At 48.0% G+C, this 23,559-nt stretch overlaps 1 protein-coding gene across 1 annotated transcript in view; it reads left to right on the forward strand.

The window, feature by feature from the left end:
* The window catches only part of LOC143975808 (uncharacterized), a 42,914-nt gene that overhangs the window by 14,077 nt on the left and 5,278 nt on the right, over window positions 1–23,559 (forward strand). The window contains exon 2 of the mRNA XM_077478359.1: window positions 18,976–19,290. Within this exon, the coding sequence (XP_077334485.1) occupies window positions 18,976–19,290 (315 nt within the window). The remainder of the gene's footprint in view (window positions 1–18,975; window positions 19,291–23,559) is intronic.

Consider the following 23,559-nt stretch of genomic DNA (forward strand, 5'->3'; position numbering starts at 1 on the left):
CTATAGTTACGCCCCTGGACTGGGCGACCACCTCATTGAGAATAACCTTCTTGATGCCCTTAAGTCTGGATTTCTCTCCCACAGCACTCCACAGAAACTGCCCTGCTAAAACTCCCAAACGATTAACTAACAGCCAAAACCAACGGTCATTATTCCATACTCTTACTCTTGGACCTTTTTGCTGCCTTTGATACAGTTGACCACTAGACATGTGCGACTCGTTTCGTACGATTCTCAAATTCGGACGAATTTCCCTAAATTCGTACATTCAGGAGGATCCGAAATAGGAATTGCCATGCGTCCGAATTTTCTACGAAATACGAACTTTTGTTTTACGAATCCTCAGGAGGAAGTCAGCACAGCACAGGGATGGTGGGAGCCCCTCATCTAACGAAAATTCGTATTTCGGATAGGAAATTCTTCAACGGAATTTCGTATTTTGGATAAAAACCAAACTTCCATCAGCATCGACTGCCATATTGAGGTATATATTTTTGCCTTTAAATTCATCGTAAAGAACGTTCGTACAAGTTAACAAACCTAACGACAATTCGTATTTCGTACGAATTGAAATTGAATTTCGGACACGAAATACGAAGTACGAATTAATTTTAATAAGAACCGTAACAGAACAGAACGAAACAAATTTATTGACGGCTCCCATGTCTATTGACCACCCCCTTCCTCCTCAAAAAAATACATTTTCTTGGTCTCCATGGCTGCACTCTCCATTGGTTTGAATCTTACCTATCTCATCGCATCTTCAGTGTCACTTACAACTCCACTTCTTCTTCTCCAACTCCCCTTTCCATTGGAGTCCCCTAAGGTTCTGTCCTTGGACCTCTACTATTCTCGATCTACACGTCCTCCCTAGGTCAGCTGATAGCGTCCCATGGCTTTCACTGCCATTTATATGCTGATGACACCCAAATCTATCTCTCTGCCCCTCAGCTCACCCCATCAATCTCCTCACGCATCACTAATCTACTAACAGACAGGGCTGGACTGGGACAGAAATTTGGACCTGGACTTCTTGCAGACCAGGCCCACTTACATTTTGAGTGTCCCATCAGCAGCCCCCTTACAACAGAGTGTCCCATCAGCGCCCCCTTACATCAGAGTGTCCCATCAGCACCCCCTTACATCAGAGTGTCCCATCACCAGCCCCCTTACATCAGAGTGCCCCATCAGCACCCCCTTACATCAGAATGTCCCATCAGCACCCCTTTACATCAGAGTGTCCCATCAGCAGCCCCCTTACATCAGAGTGTCCCATCACCAGCCCCCTTACATCAGAGTGTGCCATTACCAGCCCCCTTACATCAGAGTGTCCCATCAGTAGCCCCCTTACATCAGAGTGTCCCATCACCAGCCCCCTTACATCAGAGTGGCCCACTGAGCCATCGGCCCACCGGGAAACTCCCGGTAGTCCCAATGGCCAGTACATGCCTGCTAACAGACGTATCAGCCTGGATGTCACACCACTTCCTCAAACTTTAATCTATCTAAAACCGAGCTCTTAATATTTCCTCCCCCACGTGCCCCTTCCCCTGACTTCTCTGTCAAGATCAAGGGCACATCTATTCCCCGGACCACAGTACTCCAGACAATTCGATCGTGTGTGGGCTACGGGCTTTTCACCGTAAAGTCCGTCGGACTTAGAAAGTAGTTTTGACTCAAAATTTGTCCGCCGGACTTGGTTTTCAGCGTACAATCCGTTCGTCAGTGTGCTAGTCCGGCGGACTAAGAATGACGCATGCTCTGAAGCAAGTAAGAGATGGAGGCTATTGGCTACCGGCTATTGAACTTCCTTTTTCTTGTCCCGTTGTACGTGCTGTACGTCATCGAGCTAGAAATCGCTGGACTTTTGGAGCGTCCGTGTGTGGCCAAGTCCGTTCGTTATAAAGTCCGGCGGATTGTTTGCCGGACCAATTCCGCCGGACAATTCGATTGTGTGTACGCGGCATTAGGCCGCGTACACACGGGCGGATTGTCCGCCCAACTAGGTTCGTCAGACAATCTACAGACAGTCCGTTCAAAATTTGCATGAACGGACTTGACCACACACGATGAGCAGACAGTCCGCTGAAAGCGTGCGCGATGACGTGTACAGCACGTACGACGGGACTAGAAAAACGACGTCCTATACACTGCAATGCAAACTTCGGCCGTGTAAATCCGTTCTGAGCATGCACCATACTTAGTCCGTCCAACTTGCCTACACACGAGCGGACTGTCCACTGAAACCAAGTTTGAACGGACGGTCTTACGGAAATTCCGTAAGACTTTGTTCGTCAGACTGTCCGCTGAAAAAGTCCGCTGAAGCCCACACACGAGCGGATTGTCCGCTGAAACACTGTTCAGCGGACTAAGTTGGACAGACAGTCCGCCCGTGTGTGTACGCGGCCTTACACTCTGAACTGTCCTTTCAGGCCCACATACAAGCCCTGTCCAAATAATGCCGCCTTAGCCTCCGCAACATTTCCAGAATTCGCCCCTTTTGAACTAATGACACCACCAAGCTTCTAATTCACTCCCTGGTCATCTCTCGCCTCGACTACTGTCCTCCACCCCTCTCTGCCAATCCCTCCACTGGCCTCCATTCAATGTCCTCCACCTCTCTCTGCCAATCCCTCCACTGGCTTCCACTCACCCAACGAATAAAATTCAAAGTACTACCAATAATTTCCAAAGCCATCTGTGACAGACCTAGCTGGGACCGGGGCTCTTGGAGGGGACTGAATGTGAGCCTCTTGCCTTGTGATTATGGGCCCTCGCATTTGGGGGAACGGTGCTCTTTGGGAGCTGTATGCCTGGGGACCCCTGAGGTGGTGTTACTTGGATTCAGATCCATGTCCCGCCCCCCCCCCCCCCCCCTACCAAGACACACAGACTCTGGATATGTAAATTCCATGTTAGCAATAGACTGAATCACACTATTGGGACACAAACTCTTAGATGCTAATGTCATCAACTCCAGCCACCTGTCTGTCTTGTATAATGTAAGTGAGTCTAGTCTGGCTTGACACAGATTCTAAAGACTATTTCACCTATTGTTGTTTGTGCTAATTAACCTGCAATTGAATGAAGGAGTCCAGTGTTGATTAGATAATTAGCTCACGCTAATTAGGTTAGGTTTTAGTCACCCCGCTGTATATATTTTGTGTGAGATCTCAAATAAAGGTCATTCCTGATGTCCTCCAAGACTGGTGTCGTCTAGTTCTTGGAGGTTCCTATAGCCAGATCCATTGGACTCGTGTTCCGGGACTTAGGAAGCGGTATATAGACGGAAGCACTCAATCGGAGTGTGGGATTGGTTCCGTCACACCATCCATAACTCTGCCCCTAGTTACATCACTGACCTAGTCGCAAAATACCAACCAAGCCGCTCTCTTCGGTCATCCCAAGACCTCCTGCTCTCTAGCTCCCTTGTCACCGCCTCCCATGCTCGCCTCCAGGATTTCTCCAGAGCTTCTCCCATCCTTTGGAACTCCCTACCCCCAATCTGTCCGACTGTCCCCTAATCTATCCATCTTTAGACGATCCCTGAAAACCCTTCTCTTCAAAGAAGCCTATCCTGCTTCTAACTAACACTGTTTTACTTCCACCATTAGCTCAAACAGCTATTACCTTTTGTATCAATTGACCCTTCCTTTTTAGATTGTAAGCTCTAACGAGCAGGGCCCTCTGATTCCTCTTGTACCAAATTGTAATGTAGCTGTACTGTCCGCCCTCATGTTGTAAAGCGCTGAGCAAACTGTTGGCGCTATATAAAACCTGTATAATAATAATAATAATAATTAGACCCTCCAGCACCGGCCACACCCCTTCCTACTACATATATTCCGTGCTAAAGGTACCCTAACTCGGTTCCCCTGCTTCTCCCGCTAAAAAAAAAGCCCTGCTCCCACTGATACCAACAATGGGGCAGAATTCTCCCCTCGAATATCAAAGATGATGCTGGACGTCCTCAAGCCAGAAAATGAGGCGGAGCTCTATCTGACTTGCTGCAGCTTCTAATGCACAATGTGAGACGCTCACAGTGTGCAGTTAAATCAGAGTTCAAGAGAGGAGCCGGTATAACTGTGCAAGACTGAGGGGGGGGGGGGGGGGCTGGAGGTCAGATGTAAATATCGCGGTGCAGCCCCTGTTTAATTTTCAGGGAGGATCACATGGTTAGGTGGTTACCCCCCCCCCCCTCCCCCCATAGGTGACAATAAGTTTACTTAGCGGGTTTTTTGCTTTAGCAGCATGTCAATCCTTCACACCACTTCTCCAGAAAAAATCCCCGGGAGGCTGACATGCTCAGACATGTTAACCCAATGTGGAAAATCTTACAGAAGCTTTAACATGCTAATGTCATTATAAAAGTAATTTTTAAAAATATTTTATTTATTCTGCAGCTTTCATTAAAATAATCCCTGGTGATCCGGCCCTTAAAGGGTCCTTTATCCAGGCACTTCCTGTTGTAAGGTGACAACACCTTGTCCTCCAATTGTTCTTTGCCCTGCGTTGTCCCAGTGGGAACTACAGTGGGTGAACCAAGGCACATTTTGCAGACAAGGTCCACTGATGTTACCGATAGACTGGGCTCCCGATCATATGACCACTGTGGCAGCCAATCACATTGGTCACGTGATCAGGAACTCTGCCCCGCCCATTTAAAGGGATGCCAGGGCTGGGTAGGAAGAGGTTAAGACACACGGTGCTTTAGCAATCTAGCTGAAGCAAAAGTCTAACAGCCACCCACAGCAGGTAGCACCCCCCCCTTGTGGTAGGTTGTTATGCTGGGGTACGCCAACTGTACAATGTTTCCAGTGGTGGAGGGTCCAATATACCCTGGTTCCATCACTCTGGCTCTACAATCCTTGACCCATTTACTTACAAGGGGACCTTCTATTGAGGGGGGGGGGGGGGGGTCACGCAGAATACCCAGACCCAAAAATAACTAGGGTGACAACTCACCCCTGGCAAGACCACCACCCATTCCCCAACAGAGCCGGCCTCGTGCTTTTGCTCCCCAGGTACAGGATGACCCTCCATCTCATGTAATTAAAGAGGTGTTATCAAACAAATAGTGTAGCGCTGGACGAGTATGACCCAGTGAAAGAAAACAAAAAGGCCACCTCAAATAAACTAGGGTCAAAGTGAAATGAATCAAAGTGACCTGTGAACAAAAAACAAATATATATATAACATAGAATCAAAGTCATATAATAGGGATGGACACTAATCAACTGGCCAATGCCCACTTGTACAATGCCCAAAGAATAGAGGACTTTCTCTTTAATCCTGAACTGAAGCAGAAAACATGTGGTCAGGGTAGACTAGGATGGTGCTGGTAAACATATTCAGATGAGAGGCTGGCTACTCTTACCGAAACAGGTGGACGCACATACCATACCATAGTGCGTCAAAAAGTCTTATAATACTGGATTCCCGGTGATGAGATGATACCAGGCTGGATGGTAACACAAGGACTGCAACACCAATCCACTCTAGGTCAGATGATGGTTCCAAAGCGATGGTTCCAAAACAGTCAACGACTGGACCGATCCAAAAATGGTGGTAATCAGAGGATGGTCATCAGTGCTCAATCATGGGGGAAAAAAAGAGGAAAGAAGCTCCACATGGCGCAGGTCAACCACGAGGACTTTCTCTTTTAATCCTGAACTGAAGCAGAAAATACGTGGTCAGGGTAGACTAGGATGGTACTGGTAAACATATTCAGGTGAGAGGCTGGCTACTCTTACCGAAACAGGTGGACGCACATACCATACCATAGTGCGTCAAAAAGTCTTATAATACTGGATTCCCGGTGATGAGATGATACCAGGCTGGATGGTAACACAAGGACTGCAACACCAATCCACTCTAGGTCAGATGATGGTTCCAAAGCGATGGTTCCAAAACAGTCAACGACTGGACCGATCCAAAAATGGTGGTAATCAGAGGATGGTCATCAGTGCTCAATCATGGGGGAAAAAAAGAGGAAAGAAGCTCCACATGGCGCAGGTCAACCACGAGGACGTTCCCTTTTAATCCTGAACTGAAGCAGAAAACATGTGGTCAGGGTAGACTAGGATGGTACTGGTAAACAGATGAGAGGCTGGCTACTCTTACCGAAACAGGTGGACACACATACCGTAGGGCAGTGCATCAAAAAGTCTTGTAATACTGGATTCTCAGTGATGAGATGATACCAGGCTGGATGGTAACACAAGGACTGCAACTCCAATCCACTTTAGGTCAGATGATGGTTCCAAAGCGATGGTTCCAAAACAGTCAACAGCCGGACCGATCCAAAAATGGTGGTAATCAGAGGATGGTCAACCACGAGAACTTTCTCTTTTAATCCTAAACTGAAGCAGAAAACATGTGGTCAGGGTAGACTAGGATGGTACTGGTAAACATATTCAGATGAGAGGGTGGGTACTCTTACCGAAACAGGTGGACGCACATACCATATGGCAGTGTGTCAAAAAGCCATATGCACCAGTTGAAGACTAGTTAGTCGAAACACGTCGGTTCCATTGGATGGTACTTTTTATCTTCAATAAACCAAATTGTGGTTGACCTGTGCCATGTGGAGCTTCTTTCCTCTTTTTTTCCCCCATGATTGAGCACTGATGACCATCCTCTGATTACCACCACTTTTGGATTGGTGCGGTCGTCGACTGTTTTGGAACTATCGCTTTGGAACCATCATCCGACCGTGAGTGGATTGGAGTTGCAGTCCTTGTGCTACCATCCAGCCTGGTATCATCTCATCACCGAGAATCCAGTATTACAAGACTTTTTGATGCACTGCCGTATGGTATGTGCGTCCAGCTGTTTCGGTAAGAGTACCCACCCTCTCATCTGAATATGTTTACCAGTACCATCGTAGTCTACCCTTACCACGTTTTCTGCTTCAGTTCAGGATTAAAAGAGAAAGTCGTCTATTCTTCGGACATTTTACATGTGGACATTGGCCGCTTGATTCGTTTCCATCACTATTATATCACTTTGATTCTTTGTTATATATATTTGTTTTTTGTTCATGGGTCACTTTGATTCATTTCACTTTGACCCTAGTTTATTTGAGGTGGGCTTTTTGTTTTCTTTCACTGGGTCATACTCGTCCAGCGCTACACTATTTGTTTGATATTGCTGTTTGGACTTCGTTTGTTTGTGTGTTAGAAGCTTATTATTTGTACACTTCCTTTTTTTTTTTCACGTTCATTTTTGGGTTTAGCAAGGTATTTTTCCCTTTATTTACACAATTAAAGAGGTGTTAACTATGATGTTAGTTTGCATGTTCTCCCTGTGCCTGTGTGGGTTTCCTCCGGGTACTCCGATTTTCTCCACACGCCAAAGACATGTTGGGAGGTTAATTGGCTCCTGTGTAAATTGTCCCTAGTATGTGTATGTATGAATGTGGGTTAGGAACCTTGGATTGTAAGCTCCTTGGGGGCAGGGACTGGTTTGAATGTAAAATATTAATTGAAATTGCTGAGTAAAGTGAGTGTGCTATGTACTGGAACGTACCTGTAATAAATAAATAAATAAATATTAAACTCAAAACCAAAAATGACTATACAGTATATTGCAACCATTAACCCTTTCACTGCCAGGGCCATTTTTACACATGTTAAAATGCACGTTTTAGGCCTGCAGATTAGCTACCCCCCCCCCCCCCCCCTCGAAATATGAAAGCAAAGACCCTGGAGAATAAAATGGTGGTTGTTCCAATTTTTTATGTTGCAATGTTAGTGCAAGTTAAGATAAGTAAAGTTAGTTTTAAAGCATACAAATACAAAACTGCCTAATATTTGGAACGATATAAAAGATTAGGTTGCATCGAGTAAATAGATACCCAACATATCAAGTCTTAAAATCGTTTGTGCCCGTTAAATGGATCAAAACATTGCTACACAAAATTATCCACGGATGATTCTGTAAACGCCTTTACAGGTCATAAAATTAGAGTTAGTCATAAATGATGGCCCTAGAATTATTGCCCCCTAGCCGCAATATATATGACGTGCAGCTGATGTTTTCATACTTAGCACATGTGACTTTAAAAAGGCACAGGATAGGGTCAACAGTTTGTAGGGCAGTGTACAGGGGGTCAGCAGGGCAGAGAATATGGTCAACAGTTTGTAGGAGAGTGTACAGGGGGGTCAGCAGGGCAGAGGATGGGGTAAGCAGTTTGTAGGACAGTCTACAGGGGTCAGCAGGGCACAGGATAGGGTCAGTAGTTTGTAGGGCAGTGTACAGGGTTCAGCAGGGCAGTGGATAAGGTCAGTAGTTTGTAGGGCAGTGTACAGGGTTCAACAGGGCAGTGGATAAGGTCAGTAGTTTGTAGGGCAGTGTACAGGGGTCAGCAGGGCACAGTATAGGGTCGGTAGTTTGTAGGACAGTGTACAGGGATCAGCAGGGCACAGTATAGGGTCGGTAGTTTGTAGGACAGTGTACAGGGGTCATCAGGGCACAGTATAGGGTCGGTAGTTTGTAGGACAGTGTGCAGGGGGTCATCAGGGCACAGTATAGGGTCGGTAGTTTGTAGGACAGTGTACAGGGGTCATCAGGGCACAGTATAGGGTCGGTAGTTTGTAGGACAGTGTACAAGGGTCATCAGGGCACAGTATAGGGTCGGTAGTTTGTAGGGCAGTGTAAAGGGGATCAGCAGGGCAGAGGATATGGCCAGCGGTTTGTAGGGGAATGTACAGGGGTCAGCAGGGCAGATGATAGGGTCAGTAGTTTGTAGGGCAGTGTACAGGGGTCAGCAGGGCACAGTATAGGGTCGGTAGTTTGTAGGGCAGTGTACAGGGGTCAGCAGGGCAGAGGATATGGCCAGCGGTTTGTAGGGGAATGTACAGGGGTCAGAAGGGCAGGGGATAGGGTCAGTAGTTTGTAGGGCAGTGTACAGGGGTCAGCAGGGCAGGGGATAGGGTCAGTAGTTTGTAGGGGAATGTACAGGGGTCATCAGGGCAGGGGATAGGGTCAGTAGTTTGTAGGGGAATGTACAGGGGTCAGCAGGGCAGGGGATAGGGTCAGTAGTTTGTAGGGGAATGTACAGGGGTCAGCAGGGCAGGGGATAGGGTCAGTAGTTTGTAGGGGAATGTACAGGGGTCATCAGGGCAGGGGATAGGGTCAGTAGTTTGTAGGGGAATGTACAGGGGTCAGCAGGGCAGGGGATAGGGTCAGTAGTTTGTAGGGGAATGTACAGGGGTCATCAGGGCAGGGGATAGGGTCAGTAGTTTGTAGGGGAATGTACAGGGGTCAGCAGGGCAGGGGATAGGGTCAGTAGTTTGTAGGGGAATGTACAGGGGTCATCAGGGCAGAGGATTTGTCAGTTCCCTCCCCACAGCATCCGTTAGTTTCAGATTACACTATCGCTCTTCCATTATAAATCCCTGATCACTGCTATCAGTAGTAAAAAAAAAAAAATCCAGTATATAAACCATAGTTTGCAGATGCTATAATTGTCATACAAAGCAATCAATATACAGTTATTGGGATTTTTTTTTTTTTTTTTAACAAAGGCAAGTAGCAGAATGCATTTTGGCCAAAATTTATTAAGGATTTTTTTTTCCTTATTGGGTATATTGTATAGCAGACAGTAAATATTGTTTCATTTTTTTTTCCAAAATGTTCTCTTTTTTCATTTTTTTTATCAACAACAACAACAAAAAAAAAAAACTAACGAAAAAAACAAAAAAAAAAAAAACAGTGATGATCAAATACCACCAAAAGAAAGCTCTATGTGTGTGGGAAAAAAATGAATGATATCAATTTAATTTGGGTACAGTGTTGCATTACCGCGCAATTTCCAGCTAAAGTAGCGCAGTGCTGAATAGCAAAAAAAAAAAAAAATGGCCCGGTCATGGTGGGGGTAAAAATGAGGCAATAATGTATTTGAGGAAAATGCATGAGTGTTTTCTAATGCGATGGTGTAAATGGGGCTTATTGTAACACACACGCCGCGCAAAGATTTTTTTACAGATTCTATTGTAGCACACACCAAATGCGATTGGTGAGAACGGCGAGGAAAGTCCTTCTTCATAAAGTCACGTGGTAACTTCGGGAAAGCCGTTTGTTTCATTTTCTAAATGAAAATACATTTTATGCTAATTAGTTGATGCATTTACTGGCAACGGTTGGGTAATTCTGGACTTTCCTAAAGGAACTTCCACCACAGGAAAAAAAAAAAAAAAGTCACTTTCCATTACAACATACATCTACACCTTAATGTGTGTGTGTGCGAGGGTCAGGAGGACTGTGGACTTTACTGACAATCGGGATTCTGCTTTGATGCCAAACGATCGTCCTAATCATCCTGTTAATTGTTAATGGAGAACTCAGATCTAAATAATGATTTCTGCATGGACTGCACTAAAGAAAATTGTTACAATGAAACTCCAACCATACTTCTTCTTAACAACTTCAGCCCCGGAAGGATTTACCCCCCTTCCTGACCAGAGCACTTTCTGCGATTCGGCACTGTGTCGCTTTAACTGACAATTGCGCGGTCGTGCGACGTGGCACCCAAACAAAATTGACGTCCTTTTTTCCCCACAAATAGAGCTTTCTTTTGGTGGTATTTGATCACCTCTGCGGTTTTTATTTTTTGCGCTATAAACAAAAAAAGAGCTACAATTTTGAACAAAAAAAAAAAAACAATATTTTTTACCTTTTGCTATAATAAATATCCCCAAAAAAACATATTAACCACTTGCCGACCAGCGCACGTCGATGTACGTCAACAGAATGGCACGGGCAGGCAAATAGGCGTACATTTACGTCCCTTTAAATTTGCCGCCCTGCCATCAGGAGCGCGCCGCCGGCGACACGCTCTCCCGCGCTGGTCGGGACCCCCGTGAGTCCGGTCGCGGGACCCGCGGACTCGATCGCCGCGGGCATACCCGCGATCGTATCACGGAGCGGCCGAATGAAGAAATGCCGTTGTAAACAGCATTTCTCCATCCTGCCTAGCAACTAGTGACGCTGATCTCTGCTCCATGTGATTGGAGCAGAGATCAGTGTTCACTAAATGAAAGCCCAACCCCCCCCCACAGTTAGTAACACACCCCTAGGAACACTTAACCCCTACACTGCCACCCACTGGTTAACCCTTTCACTGCCAGTGTCATTTACACAGGAATCACTGCATTTATATAGCAGTGATTACTGTATAAATGACAATGGTCCCAAAAATGTGTCAAAAATGTCCGATGGGTCCCCCACAATGTCGCAGTCACAATAAAAATCGCTGATCGCCGCCATTACTAGTAAAAAAAAAAATAATAAAAAATTATTAATAAAAATGCCATAAAACTATCCCCTATTTTGTAAACGCTATAACTTTTGCGCAAACCAATCAATAATCGCTTATTGCGATTTTTTTTACCAAAAATATGTAGAAGAATACGTATCGGCCTAAACTGAGGGAAAAAAATGTTTTTTTATATATTTTTGGGGGGTATTTATTATAACAAAAAGTAAAAAATAATGCGTTTTTTTTCAAAATTGTCGCTCTATTTTTGTTTATAGCGCAAAAAATAAAAACCGCAGGGGTGATCAAATACCACCAAAAGAAAGCTCTATTTGTGGGGAAAAAAAGGACGTCAATTTTGTTTGGGAGCCACGTCGCACGACCGCGCAATTGTCAGTTAAAGCAAAGCAGTGCCGAATCGCAAAAAGTGGTCTGGTCTTTGACCAGCAAAATGGTCCGGTCTGTAAGTGGTTAAAAAAAAAAAATTATTTCTCAGTTTAGGCCGATACGTATTCTTCTTCATATTTTTGGTAAAAAAAAAATCGGAATAAGCGTATATTGATTGGTTTGTGCAAAAGTTATAGCGCCTACAAAATAGGGGATAGATTTATGGCATTTTTATTATTCATTTTTTTTATTAGTAATGGCGACATTCTGCTATTTTTATCATGAATGCGACATTATGGAGGACACATCGGACACTTTTGACACCATTTTGAGACCATTGTCATTTATACAGCGATCAGCGCTATAAAAATGCACTGATTACTGTGTAAATGGCACTGGCAGGGAAGGGGTTGACCGCTAGGGGGCGATCAAGGGGTTACATGTGTCCTAGGGAGTGATTCTAACTGTGGGGGGGGGGGATGGGCTACCTAGGACATGACAGCGATCACTGCTCCCGATCACAGGGAGCAGTAGATTTCTCTCATGTCCCTGTTCCTATGCTCTGGCGGACATCGAGTCTACAGGAACCGCCGGCACGGTCATGGTGTACACAGCGGCAAGCCCGCGTCTACAATGCAGCAATTTAAAGGGGTCGTACCTGTACGCCCATTTGCCCAGCCGTGCCACAGTGACAATGCCAGCGCCGCAGAGAGGAGGGGGGAGACGAGTTGGGCTTCGCGTTCCCCCGCATCGCTGGGACAGGTAAGTACCCGATTATTAAAAGTCAGCAGCTGCAGTATTTGTAGCTGCTGACTTTTAATTGTTTTATTTTTTTTATTTTCGGAACTCCATTTTAAGCTGTGCTTTCAGCCCATTAATTCGAATGGAAGTTGCATCCAAAAAAAAAATGGCGTGGGGTTCTCCCCCCCCCCCGATCCATACCAGGGCCTTTGAGTCTGGTATGGATCTTGAAATGGACCCACCAAAATGAAAAAAAAAAAATGACCAAGGGTCTGGAATGGATTTTGAGCGGAAAGCCCACGCCAAAAAAAAAAAAATGTTGTGGGGTCCCCCCCAAAATCCATACCAGACCCTTATCTGAGCATGCAGCCCGGCAGGTCAGGAAGACCATAGCAAGGCACACGCCCTTAACATGGGGTGTGCGGGTGCTTTGGGGCAGGGGGGACTCTGCGCCCTCCCAACCCAAAACACCTTGTCCCCATGATGGACAAGGGCCTCTTCCCTACAACACTTGCCGGTGGTTGTAGGGGTCTGCGGCAGGGGGGCTTATTGGAATCTGGAAGCCCCCTTTAAGAAAGAGGTTCCCAGGATCCCATCCCCCTCTATGTGAATGAGTATGGGGTACATTGTACCCCTACCCATTCACTACAAAAAAAAGGCAGTGTAGTGTAAATAAAAACAAGAAACGGTTTCAATAAAAATCTTCCTCTGGGCTTCTCTATCCGGTGTTCTCCCTCCGGTGTTCTTCCTCCGGTGTTCTTCCTCCAGTGTTCTCCCTCCAGTCTTCTTCCTTCAGTCTTCTCTGCCGCTGCTGACTTCTCTACCGCTGCTGACTTCTCCATTGCTGACTTCTCTACTGCCGACCCGGTCCTCCTCCAACGATGTCCCCCCTTTGTCCCAGCTCTGCTCTCTGCCTGTTCTTATACAGCCATGGGGCATGGCCATCCGGTGATGTCACATGGAGAGTCGCGCTCTTGTGACAGCACGTGACATCCCAAGGGGCGGGGTCAAGGGCCTCTTCCCTACAACACTTGCCGGTGGTTGTAGGGGTCTGCGGCAGGGGGCTTATTGGAATCTGGAAGCCCCCTTTAAGAAAGAGGTTCCCAGGATCCCATCCCCCTCCATGTGAATGAGTATGGGGTACATTGTACCCCTACCCGTTCACTCCAAAAAAAAGGCAGTGTAGTGTAAATAAAAACAAGAGACGGTTTCAATAAAAATCTTCCTCTGGGCTTCTCCCTCCGGTGTTCTTCCTCCGATGTTCTTCCTCCGGTGTTCTCCCTCCAGTCTTCTTCCTTCAGTCTTCTCTACCGCTGCTGACTTCTCTACTGCTGCTGACTTCTCTGCCACTGCTGACTTCTCTACCGCTGCTGACTTCTCTGCCGCTGCTGACTTCTCTGCCACTGCTGACTTCTCTGCCGCTGCTGACTTCTCCACTGCTGACTTCTCTACTGCCGACCCGGTCCTCCTCCAAAGATGTCTCCCGTTTGTCCCAGCTCTGCTCTCTGCCTGTTCTTATACAGCCACGGGGCATGGCCATCCGGTGATGTCACATGGAGACTCACGCTCTTGTGACAGCACGTGACATCCCAAGGGGCGGGGTCAAGGGCCTCTTCCCTACAACACTTGCCGGTGGTTGTAGGGGTCTGCAGCAGGGGGCTTATTGGAATCTGGAAGCCCCCTTTAAGAAAGAGGTTCCCAGGATCCCATCCCCCTCCATGTGAATGAGTATGGGGTACATTGTACCCCTACCCGTTCACTCCAAAAAAAAAGGCAGTGTAGTGTAAATAAAAACAAGAGACGGTTTCAATAAAAATCTTCCTCTGGGCTTCTTCCTCCGATGTTCTTCCTCCGGTGTTCTCCCTCCAGTCTTCTTCCTTCAGTCTTCTCTGCCGCTGCTGACTTCTCCACTGCTGACCCGGTCCTCCTCCAACGATGTCTCCCGTTTGTCCCAGCTCTGCTCTCTGCCGGTTCTTATACAGACATGGGGCATGGCCATCCGGTGATGTCACATGGAGACTCACGCTCTTGTGGCAGCACGTGATGTCCCAAGGGGCGGGGTCTCATTGTGATGTCACCAGATGGCCATGCCCCATGGATAATATAAGAACCGGCAGAGAGTGGAGCTGGGAGAAAGACAGGAGACGGCGGCAGAAAAGACCAGAGGAAGATTTTTTAATAAAGGACTTGACAAAAACAATATCTTGTTTTTATTTACAGTACACTGCCTTTTTTTTGGGGTGAATGGGTAGGGGTACAATGCATACTCATTTACATGGGGGGGGCAGGGTCTTGGGGGGCCCTTTTCTTAAATTCCATATTTTACGATAAGCCCCTTGCCCGGCGAGACCCCCGCAACCTCGGCCTAGGGTTGTGGGGAAGAGGCCCTTGTCCCCATCAACATAGAGACAAGGTGCTTTTGGGTGGGGGGGGGGGGGCAAAGAGCCCGCCATGCCCCCAAGCTCCCATACTTCCTCCATGTCAAGAGAGTGTGGCCTGGTATGGTTCAGGAAGGGGGGGCTCTTGCTTGTCACCCCCCCCCCCCCCTTCCTGACCTGCGGGGCTGCATGCTTGGATAAGGGTTTGGTATGTCTTTTGTTTTCTATTTTGGTGTGGGGTTCCTTTTCAAGACCCATACCAGACGCAACAGACCTGGTATGGATCTTGGGGGGGGGGAACTCTTCAAGATCCTCAAAGCACGAGTTGCACCACAAGTCGGATCATGATGATACGACTTGGATTCAACTTCAATCCAATTAATGGGCTGAAAGTCGTATCAGTAGATAGACAGCTCTCATAGGGAATCATTCATTTTGAATAGAGTCCGAGAAACACTGCTAAAAGCTAACGTGGCCAAATGAGCATTGACGCCAATGCAAAAAGCTACTAAAAGTGGATTTTTACAGCAGCTTTTTCTGGAGTTGGTAGTGGCTTTGCAGCTCATTTTTTCTAATGCCCCCGTGTACACCAGGCCTTCGATTGTCTGCCAGAATTTTCATATTCAATATATGATAATACACTATACCTCCCGCTGACATCAATATTAGGCGCATTATTCCTCCCACTGATTCCAATGATGGGGCAATATTCCTCCCACTGATACCAATGATGGGGCAATATTCCTCCCACTGATACCAATGATGGGGCACTATTCCTCCCACTGATACCAATGATGTGGCAATATTCCTCCCACTAATACAAATGATGAGACACTATTCCTCCCACTGATACCAATGATGGGGCACTATTCCTCCCACTGATACCAATGATGGGGCACTATTCCTCCCACTGATACCAATGATGGGGCACTATTCCTCCCACTGATACCAATGATGGGGCACTATTCCTCCCACTGACACCAATGATGGGGCACTATTCCTCCCACTAATACCAATGATGGGACACTAATCCTCCCACTGATACCTATGATGGGGCACTATTCCTCCCACTGACACCAATGATGGGGCACTATTCCTCCCACTGATACCAATGATGGAGCACTATTCCTCCCACTGAGACCAATGACGGGACACTATTCCTCCCACTGATACCAATGATGGGGCACTATTCCTCCCACTGACACCAATGATGGGGCACTATTCCTTCCAGGGGTTTACCAGTGAAGAGGCAGAGGATGGGGGATTAGCTATGGAGGGGCAGAGGACAGGGGGATTACCTGTGGAGGAGCAGAGGATGAGGGGTCACTAGTGGAGAGGTAGAGGATAGGGGGTCACGAGCGGAGAGGCAGAGGGTGGGGGATTACCTATGGAGAGGCAGAGGGCAGGGGGATCACCTGTGGAGAGGCAGAGGATGTGGGGTCACTAGTGGAGAGGTAGAGGACGGGGGATTACCTGTGGAGGGGCAGAGGGCAGGGGGATCACCCGTGGAGAGGCAAAGGACGGAGATTACCTGTGGAGAGGCAGAGGACGGGGGGATTACCTGTGGAGGGGCAGAGGATAGGGGGTCACCAGTGGAGAGGTAGAGGACAGGGGGTCATCAGTGGAGAGGCAGAGGATGGGGGATTACCTATGGAGGGGCAGAGAACGGGGGGATTACCTATGGAGGGGCAGAGGACAGGGGATTACATGTGGAGGGGCAGAGGATGGGGGGATTACCTGTGGAGGGGCAGAGAACAGGGGGATTACCTATGGAGAGACAGAGGATGGAGGATTACCTATAGAGGGGCAGAGGACGGGGGATTACCTGTGGAGAGGCAGAGGACAGGGGGTCACCAGTGGAGAGGCAGAGGACAGGGGGTCACCAGTGAAGAGGCAGAGGACAGGGGGTCACCAGTGAAGAGGCAGAGGACAGGGGGTCACCAGTGGAGAGGCAGAGGACAGGGGGTCACCAGTGGAGAGGCAGAGGACAGGGGGTCACCAGTGAAGAGGCAGAGGACAGGGGGTCACCAGTGAAGAGGCAGAGGACAGGGGGTCACCAGTGAAGAGGCAGAGGACAGGGGGTCACCAGTGAAGAGGCAGAGGACAGGGGGTCACCAGTGAAGAGGCAGAGGACAGGGGGTCACCAGTGAAGAGGCAGAGGACAGGGGGTCACCAGTGAAGAGGCAGAGGACAGGGGGTCACCAGTGAAGAGGCAGAGGATGGGGGGGATTACCAGTGAAGAGGCAGAGGATGGGGGGGATTACCAGTGGAGAGGCAGAAGACGGGGGGATTACCTGTGGAGAGGCAGAGGACGGGGGGATTACCTGTGGAGAGGCAGAGGACGGGGGGATTACCTGTGGAGAGGCAGAGGACGGGGGGTTCACCAGTGGGGAGGCAGAGGATGGGGGGGGATTACCAGTGGAGAGGCAGAGGATGGGGGGATTACCAGTGACAGGTCTCTTGGCAGAGCCACTTTCCCTTCCCTGCACTGCACACAGCTCTTCCTCCTCTCTCTCTGCACCTAGCTGAGATTGCATTCCTTTACACACAGCCACGATCCGCACAGTGTGTAACTGGCTGCTATGTTGCAGTGCTGACTTGTGATTTTCCCTGGTCAGATGGGCAGCACAGCTCCAGTAGCCACGTAAATATCCCAGCACCCTCCTAGATCCGGCCATGGATGAAAGGCCGGTGTTTGAAGAGAAGAGCGAGTGGTCCGGTGTGCCCATATTTTTGGCGGGTGAGCAAATATATCTTTGAGTTTGGCGGCCAGTTTTCCAAACCATGGTTTGCGTAAAAACAGAACTAAACTCTCTTAATCAACCTTAACTGTTTGTAATCCTTATGCTGCTATCCTTAGTAAATAGATAGGAAGGTTTATTATATTTACTTGCTTTCTTTTTGTTTAACATTTCTTCACTTACTTTCTGGTTTCTGGCCAAGGCCAAAATTATATCATACATTCCAGGAGCCTCCAGGTGTATTTGTTGGGTCTAGAGCTTCAGATGGATTTTTGTAGTGGTGCAGTTACGGCTGATTTCTCGGCTGCACATCCATGATGCGAGTCTCCTGTTCCACCACATCCCAAAGGTGCTCTATTGGATGAGATGTGGTGACTGTGGAGACCATTGGAGGACAGGGACCTCATTGTCCAGTGGTGAGATCTGGTGAGTGTGGAGGCTCATTGTCCAGTGGTGAGATCTGGTGAGTGTGGAGGCTCATTGTCCAGTGGTGAGATCTGGTGAGTGTGGAGGCTCATTGTCCAGTGGTGAGATCTGGTGAGTGTGGAGGCTCATTGTCCAGTGGTGAGATCTGGTGAGTGTGGAGGCTCATTGTCCAGTGGTGAGATCTGGTGAGTGTGGAGGCTCATTGTCCAGTGGTGAGATCTGGTGAGTGTGGAGGCTCATTGTCCAGTGGTGAGATCTGGTGAGTGTGGAGGCTCATTGTCCAGTGGTGAGATGATTGGAGCTTTGTGACATGGGGCATTATCCTGCTGAAAGGAGCCATCAGAAGATGGGGACACTGTAGTTATAAAGGGATGGACATGGTCAGCAACAATACTGAGGTAGGTCGTGGTGTTTAAATGATTCTCAATTGGTACTCAGGGGCCCAAAGTGTGCCAAGAAAATATCCCCCCACACCATTACACCCCCACCACCAGCCTGAACCGGTGATACAAGGCAGGATGGATTCATGCTTTCATGTTCTTTACACCAAATTCTGACCCCATCATTGGACCAGGCAATCCAGTCTTCTATTGTCCAATTTTGGTGACCCTGTGTGAATTGTAGCCTCAGTTTCCTGTTCTTAGCTGACAGGAGTGGCACCCGGTGTGGTCTTCTGCTGCTGTTGCCCATCTGCTTCAAGGTTCGATGTGTTGTGAGTTCACAGATGGTATTCTGACTTTTGTGAGATACTGTACATCATTGAAAGTATTTGAAATCATCTGATGGGGATGAATGAGTGTGATATCGTGACATATATTCACCAGATGGGGGTGGTTGAGAGATATAACTAATGTCGAGCTTTTATCAAAAGTTTTTTTTTTTTTTTTTAAACTGTTGGCAATATATAAATCTAGCTGGACGATTAGGTGAAAACCCTAAAAAAAAAAACTAATACAGTCACCACATCTAAGTTCATGCAGTCATGTGGATTTATAGGCCTGTATAACCTTTCTCTAACTTGTGTCCATTCTGTGGGTTGCAGTGGGACGTACGGAGGTGACCACGTACCATATCTATCGCTCGGCCGGCTCATCCGTGCTGTTCCCGGGACTGGAGTCCGGGACGGTGAAGTTCAAAGAGGATATGATACACGAGCTGAGGAAGATCGACGAGCCCGGGAACTGGCTGGCCCAGTTCCACGGAGGGGCCATGACCCGCAGTGCCTACGCCACGCGTGGCCGCTTCTTCCACCAAAATAAGTCTTTTCTGCTGGAACGTCTGACAAAGGAGGACAGCGGGGTGTACGAGCAACGGGTGAATCATGTGACTCTGATCCAAGTCTTCCTCAGCGTGATTGGTGAGTGACAACATGTATTATAATAAAAGAGATGGGTTATTCCAACTTTTTTCTCTGCAAAGAACTAACACTATCCGAGGCAACGTGACTGTTATTGGTGGCCGTCTCGCTAGGACTCAACTAACTAGCATTAGACGGAGAGGTAGAGATCGGGCTCGGGGGGCGTGTGTTCGGAATCCCACACGCCCGATCCTGCCAGGAAGCTGACGCTGCACGCGGCCACACCTCCCAACCTTCTGGGGTGGGACACCTATTAGCAAAAGTATGTAGCGAAAGGACACACCCCCTGCCACGCCCCCTTAACTACTTGCCGCCCACGCTATAGCCCCCGAAAGACGGCTGCAGCAGGGGCCTTAATTGCCGGCAGGGCGTCCATGGACATCCATCCGACCCTGCGGGTCACGCGCGGCGCGCTCTGTGATCACTGAAGTCTATGAGACTCGTCTGATCACAGATCTGAGTAAGGGGTGGATCCCGGCCCCTTACCACGTGATCACACTGTCGGCCAATGATGGCTGACCACCTGATGTAAACAGAAGCTCGCTAATCGGTATCTTTTTTTCCTCACACTGGGAAAAAAAAAGCCGATCACAGGCTTCTGTCAGAGGGACATCGGTCCCTCACTCAGAAAGCTGTGGCTGTGCCCACCAGTGTCACTTGCCAGTGCCCACTGTGCCACCTACCAGTGCCACCTATCAGTACCCCCCGGTACCACCTACCAGTGCCACCTATCAGTACCCCCCAGTACCACCTACCAGTGCCACCAATCAGTACCCCCCTGGTACCACCTACCAGTGCCACCTATCAGTACCCCCCGGTACCACCTACCAGTGCCCACAGTGCCACCTATCAGTGCCCTCAGTGCCACCAATCAATGCCCACCAGTGCTGCCAATCAATGCCCATCATTGTCTAATAATCAGTGCTGCCTATCAGTGTCACCTACCAGTGCCCATCAGTGATCATTGAGGAGATTCAGTTTGCGTTGTGCGCTATACAAATATTTAATTAATTAATTCATTCATTCATCATCATCAGTGCCACCTATCAGTGCCCTTCAGTGCCACCCATCAGTGCCACCCATCAGTGCCACCCATCAGTGCCCTTCAGTGCCACCCATCAGTGCCACCTATCAGTGCCCTTCAGTGCCACCTATCAGTGCCCTTCAAAGCCACCCATCAGTGCCACCCATCAGTGCCCATCAGTGCCACCTATCAGTGCCACCTATCAGTGCCCTTCAGAGCCACCCATCAGTGCCAACTATCAGTGCCCATCAGTGCCACCTATCAGTGCCGCCTTATCAGTGCCCATCAGTGCCACCTCATTTGCGCACATCAGTGAAGGAGAAAAATGACTTGTTTTCAAAATTTTATAACAAACTATGAAACAGTTTTGTTTTTGTTTTTTCAAAATTTCGGTCTCTTTTTGTTTTATTTATTTAAAAAAAAAAACAAAAAAAAAAAACCCGGCAGCGATTAAATGCCACCGAAAAAAAAAAGCTCAATCTGTGTGAAAGAAAAAATGATGAAGATTTAATTTGGGTGAACTGTAGCATGACCGCGTATTTGTCATTCAAAGTGCATCAGCGCTGAAAGCTAAAAATTGGTCTGGGCAGGAGGGGGGTTTAAGTGCCCGGTAAGCAAGTGGTTAAAAAAAAATAAAAAAAAATAATTATACAAAAAAAAAAAATGATTAGTGAAACCCACAAGTGATTTTATTTTATTTTTTACTACTATTATTCCTTTATATCAGCTTTTGAAATTTACAAATGCAGCAATTTAGTAATTGGATGAAAGGTTCAGCGCTGGGATAACAGTTTTTGATGGATAGATAAATAGTGCATTTTATATACAACTATATGGATCAGACCAAAATGAGGGACAGATGAGGAGGAAAGAGGGACAGAGGGACATTTCTCCAGATCAGGGACAGTCCCTCGAAATCTGGGATGGTCCCTCGAAATCCAGGACAGTCCTCGAAATCCGGGACAGTCCTCGAAAATCCGGGACGGTCCCTCGAAATCCGGGACAGTCCCTCGAAATCCGGGACAGTCCTTGAAAATCCGGGACGGTCCCTCGAAATCCGGGACAGTCCCTCGAAATCCGGGACAGTTCTCGAAAATCCAGGACGGTCCCTCGAAATCCGGGACAGTTGGGAGCTATGATCTCGGCTAATCACAGGCTGTGAGACATTTCCTGATCTGTGCAGCTGCGGACCGGGAAATGTCTCACGGCCTGTGATTAGCCGCGTGCAATGATGGGTTCTTGGCGGGATCGGGCACGTGGGGCTTCAAATATGCCTGAGCCCATCTCTAACAGACAGGGAGGAGATATCAAATAAATAAACAAGTTGTAGTGTCGCTAAACCACCACCGGATGTCAGCATACACAAGAACATACACAAGAACAATAGTAACCTGATACAAACAGTGCAATACAAAAACAGAAAAAAGTTCATATAGGCATACAGAGTATATATATATATATATATATATATATATATATATATATATATATACACACACACACATACATACACTATATTGTCAAAAATATTGGGACACCTGCCTTTACACTAGGGTTGCCACCTTACCTGCCACCCAAAACACTTTAGCGGCACACATCAATTTTATTTTTAAGGGGGAACACCGTGAATTCTGGTGTAAAGGAGTTACTGCTCACCAAAGTTCCCAGCATTCCCCTTAAATTAGGGACCTTAAAGCCCCCTTTACATCAGAGTCCACAGGGCACCCCTTACATCTGAGTCCCCCTTACCTTTGTTTACTCACTTGCTTCGAGGCAGGAAAGAAAAGGGGGGGGGGACTTCAGTTAGAGACATTGGATGGTGAGCTCTCTCGCCCAAGGATGGAGGCTTAAGCATCAACACCTTCCATCCACCATGTATCTGAGCTGAGTTGCTGAGCTTCAAACTTCCAGACTGCACATTTCTTTCCTGAGGTGCAGAACACCGGGGATTGGAGTGTGGGTGGGCAGTAAGAGGGGGAAGGGTGGGAAGGGGAGGAGCAGCTCAAGTCCTCCCTCCTGTCTGTGTATGGGGGTGGGACCGGTGTGCACAGCTGTGCACTTGGCATTTGTGGTACTTGATTACTTGGGGATCCACAGTCCATTCTGAATATTGTGTCTGGGTTTCAGATGATCTGAAACCTCGACACTGTCCGGGTGAATCCCAGACAGGTGGCAACCCTACTTTACACACACACATGAACTTTAATAACATCCTAGTCTTAGTCCGTAGGGTTCAATATTGAGTTGGCTCCGCCCTTTGCAGCTATAACAGCTTCAACTCTTCTGGGAAGGTCCGTCCGCAAGGTTTAGGAGGGTGTCTATAGGAATGTTTGACCGTTCTTCTGGAAGTGCATTTGTGGGGTCCATCACAAGAAGGCCTGGCTCGCGGTCTCTAATTCATCCCCAAGGCGTTCTATTGGGTTGAGGTCAGGACTCTGTGCAGGCCAGTCAAGTTCCTCCACCCCAAACTCGCTCAACCATGTCTTTATGGACCTTGCTTTGTGCACTGGTGGGCAGTCACGTTGGAACAGGAAGTGGCCGTCCCCAAACTGTTCCCACAAAGTTGGGAGCATGAAATTGTCTGAAATGTCTTGGTATGATGACGCCTTAAGAGTTCCCTTCACTGGAACTAAGGAGCCAAGCCCAACCTCTGAAAAGCAACCCCCACAACATAATCCCCCCTCCCCCCACTCCATAATCCCCCTGACACCATAATCCCCCCTCCCCCACTCCATAATCCCCCCTCTGAAACCATAATCCCCCTTCCTCCCACTCCATAATCCCTCCTGACACCATAAACCCCCCTCTGACAACATAATCCTCCCTCTGACACCATAATCCCTCCTGACACCATAAACCCCCCCCCTCTGACACCATAATCCTCCCTCTGACACCATAATCCCCCCTCCCCCACTCCATAATCCCATCTCTGACACCATAATCCCCCTTCCCCCCACTCCATAATCCCTCCTGACACCATAACCCCCCCTCTGACACCATAATCCTCCCTCTGACACCATAATCCACCTTCCCCCCACTCCATAATCCCCCCTGACACCATAAACCCCCCCTCTAAAACCATAATCCTCCCTCTGACACCATAATCCCCCCTCCCCCACTCCATAATCCCCCCTGACACCATAAACCCCCCCTCTGACACCATAATCCTCCCTCTGACACCATAATCCCCCCCCCCCCACTCCATAATCACATCTCTGACACCATAATCCCCCCTCCACCAATTG

The sequence above is a fragment of the Lithobates pipiens genome, unplaced genomic scaffold (assembly GCF_037356315.1).
Source record: "Lithobates pipiens isolate NorthernLeopardFrog02 unplaced genomic scaffold, aLitPip1_a1.2 Scaffold_13, whole genome shotgun sequence".
NCBI lineage: Eukaryota > Metazoa > Chordata > Amphibia > Anura > Ranidae > Lithobates > Lithobates pipiens.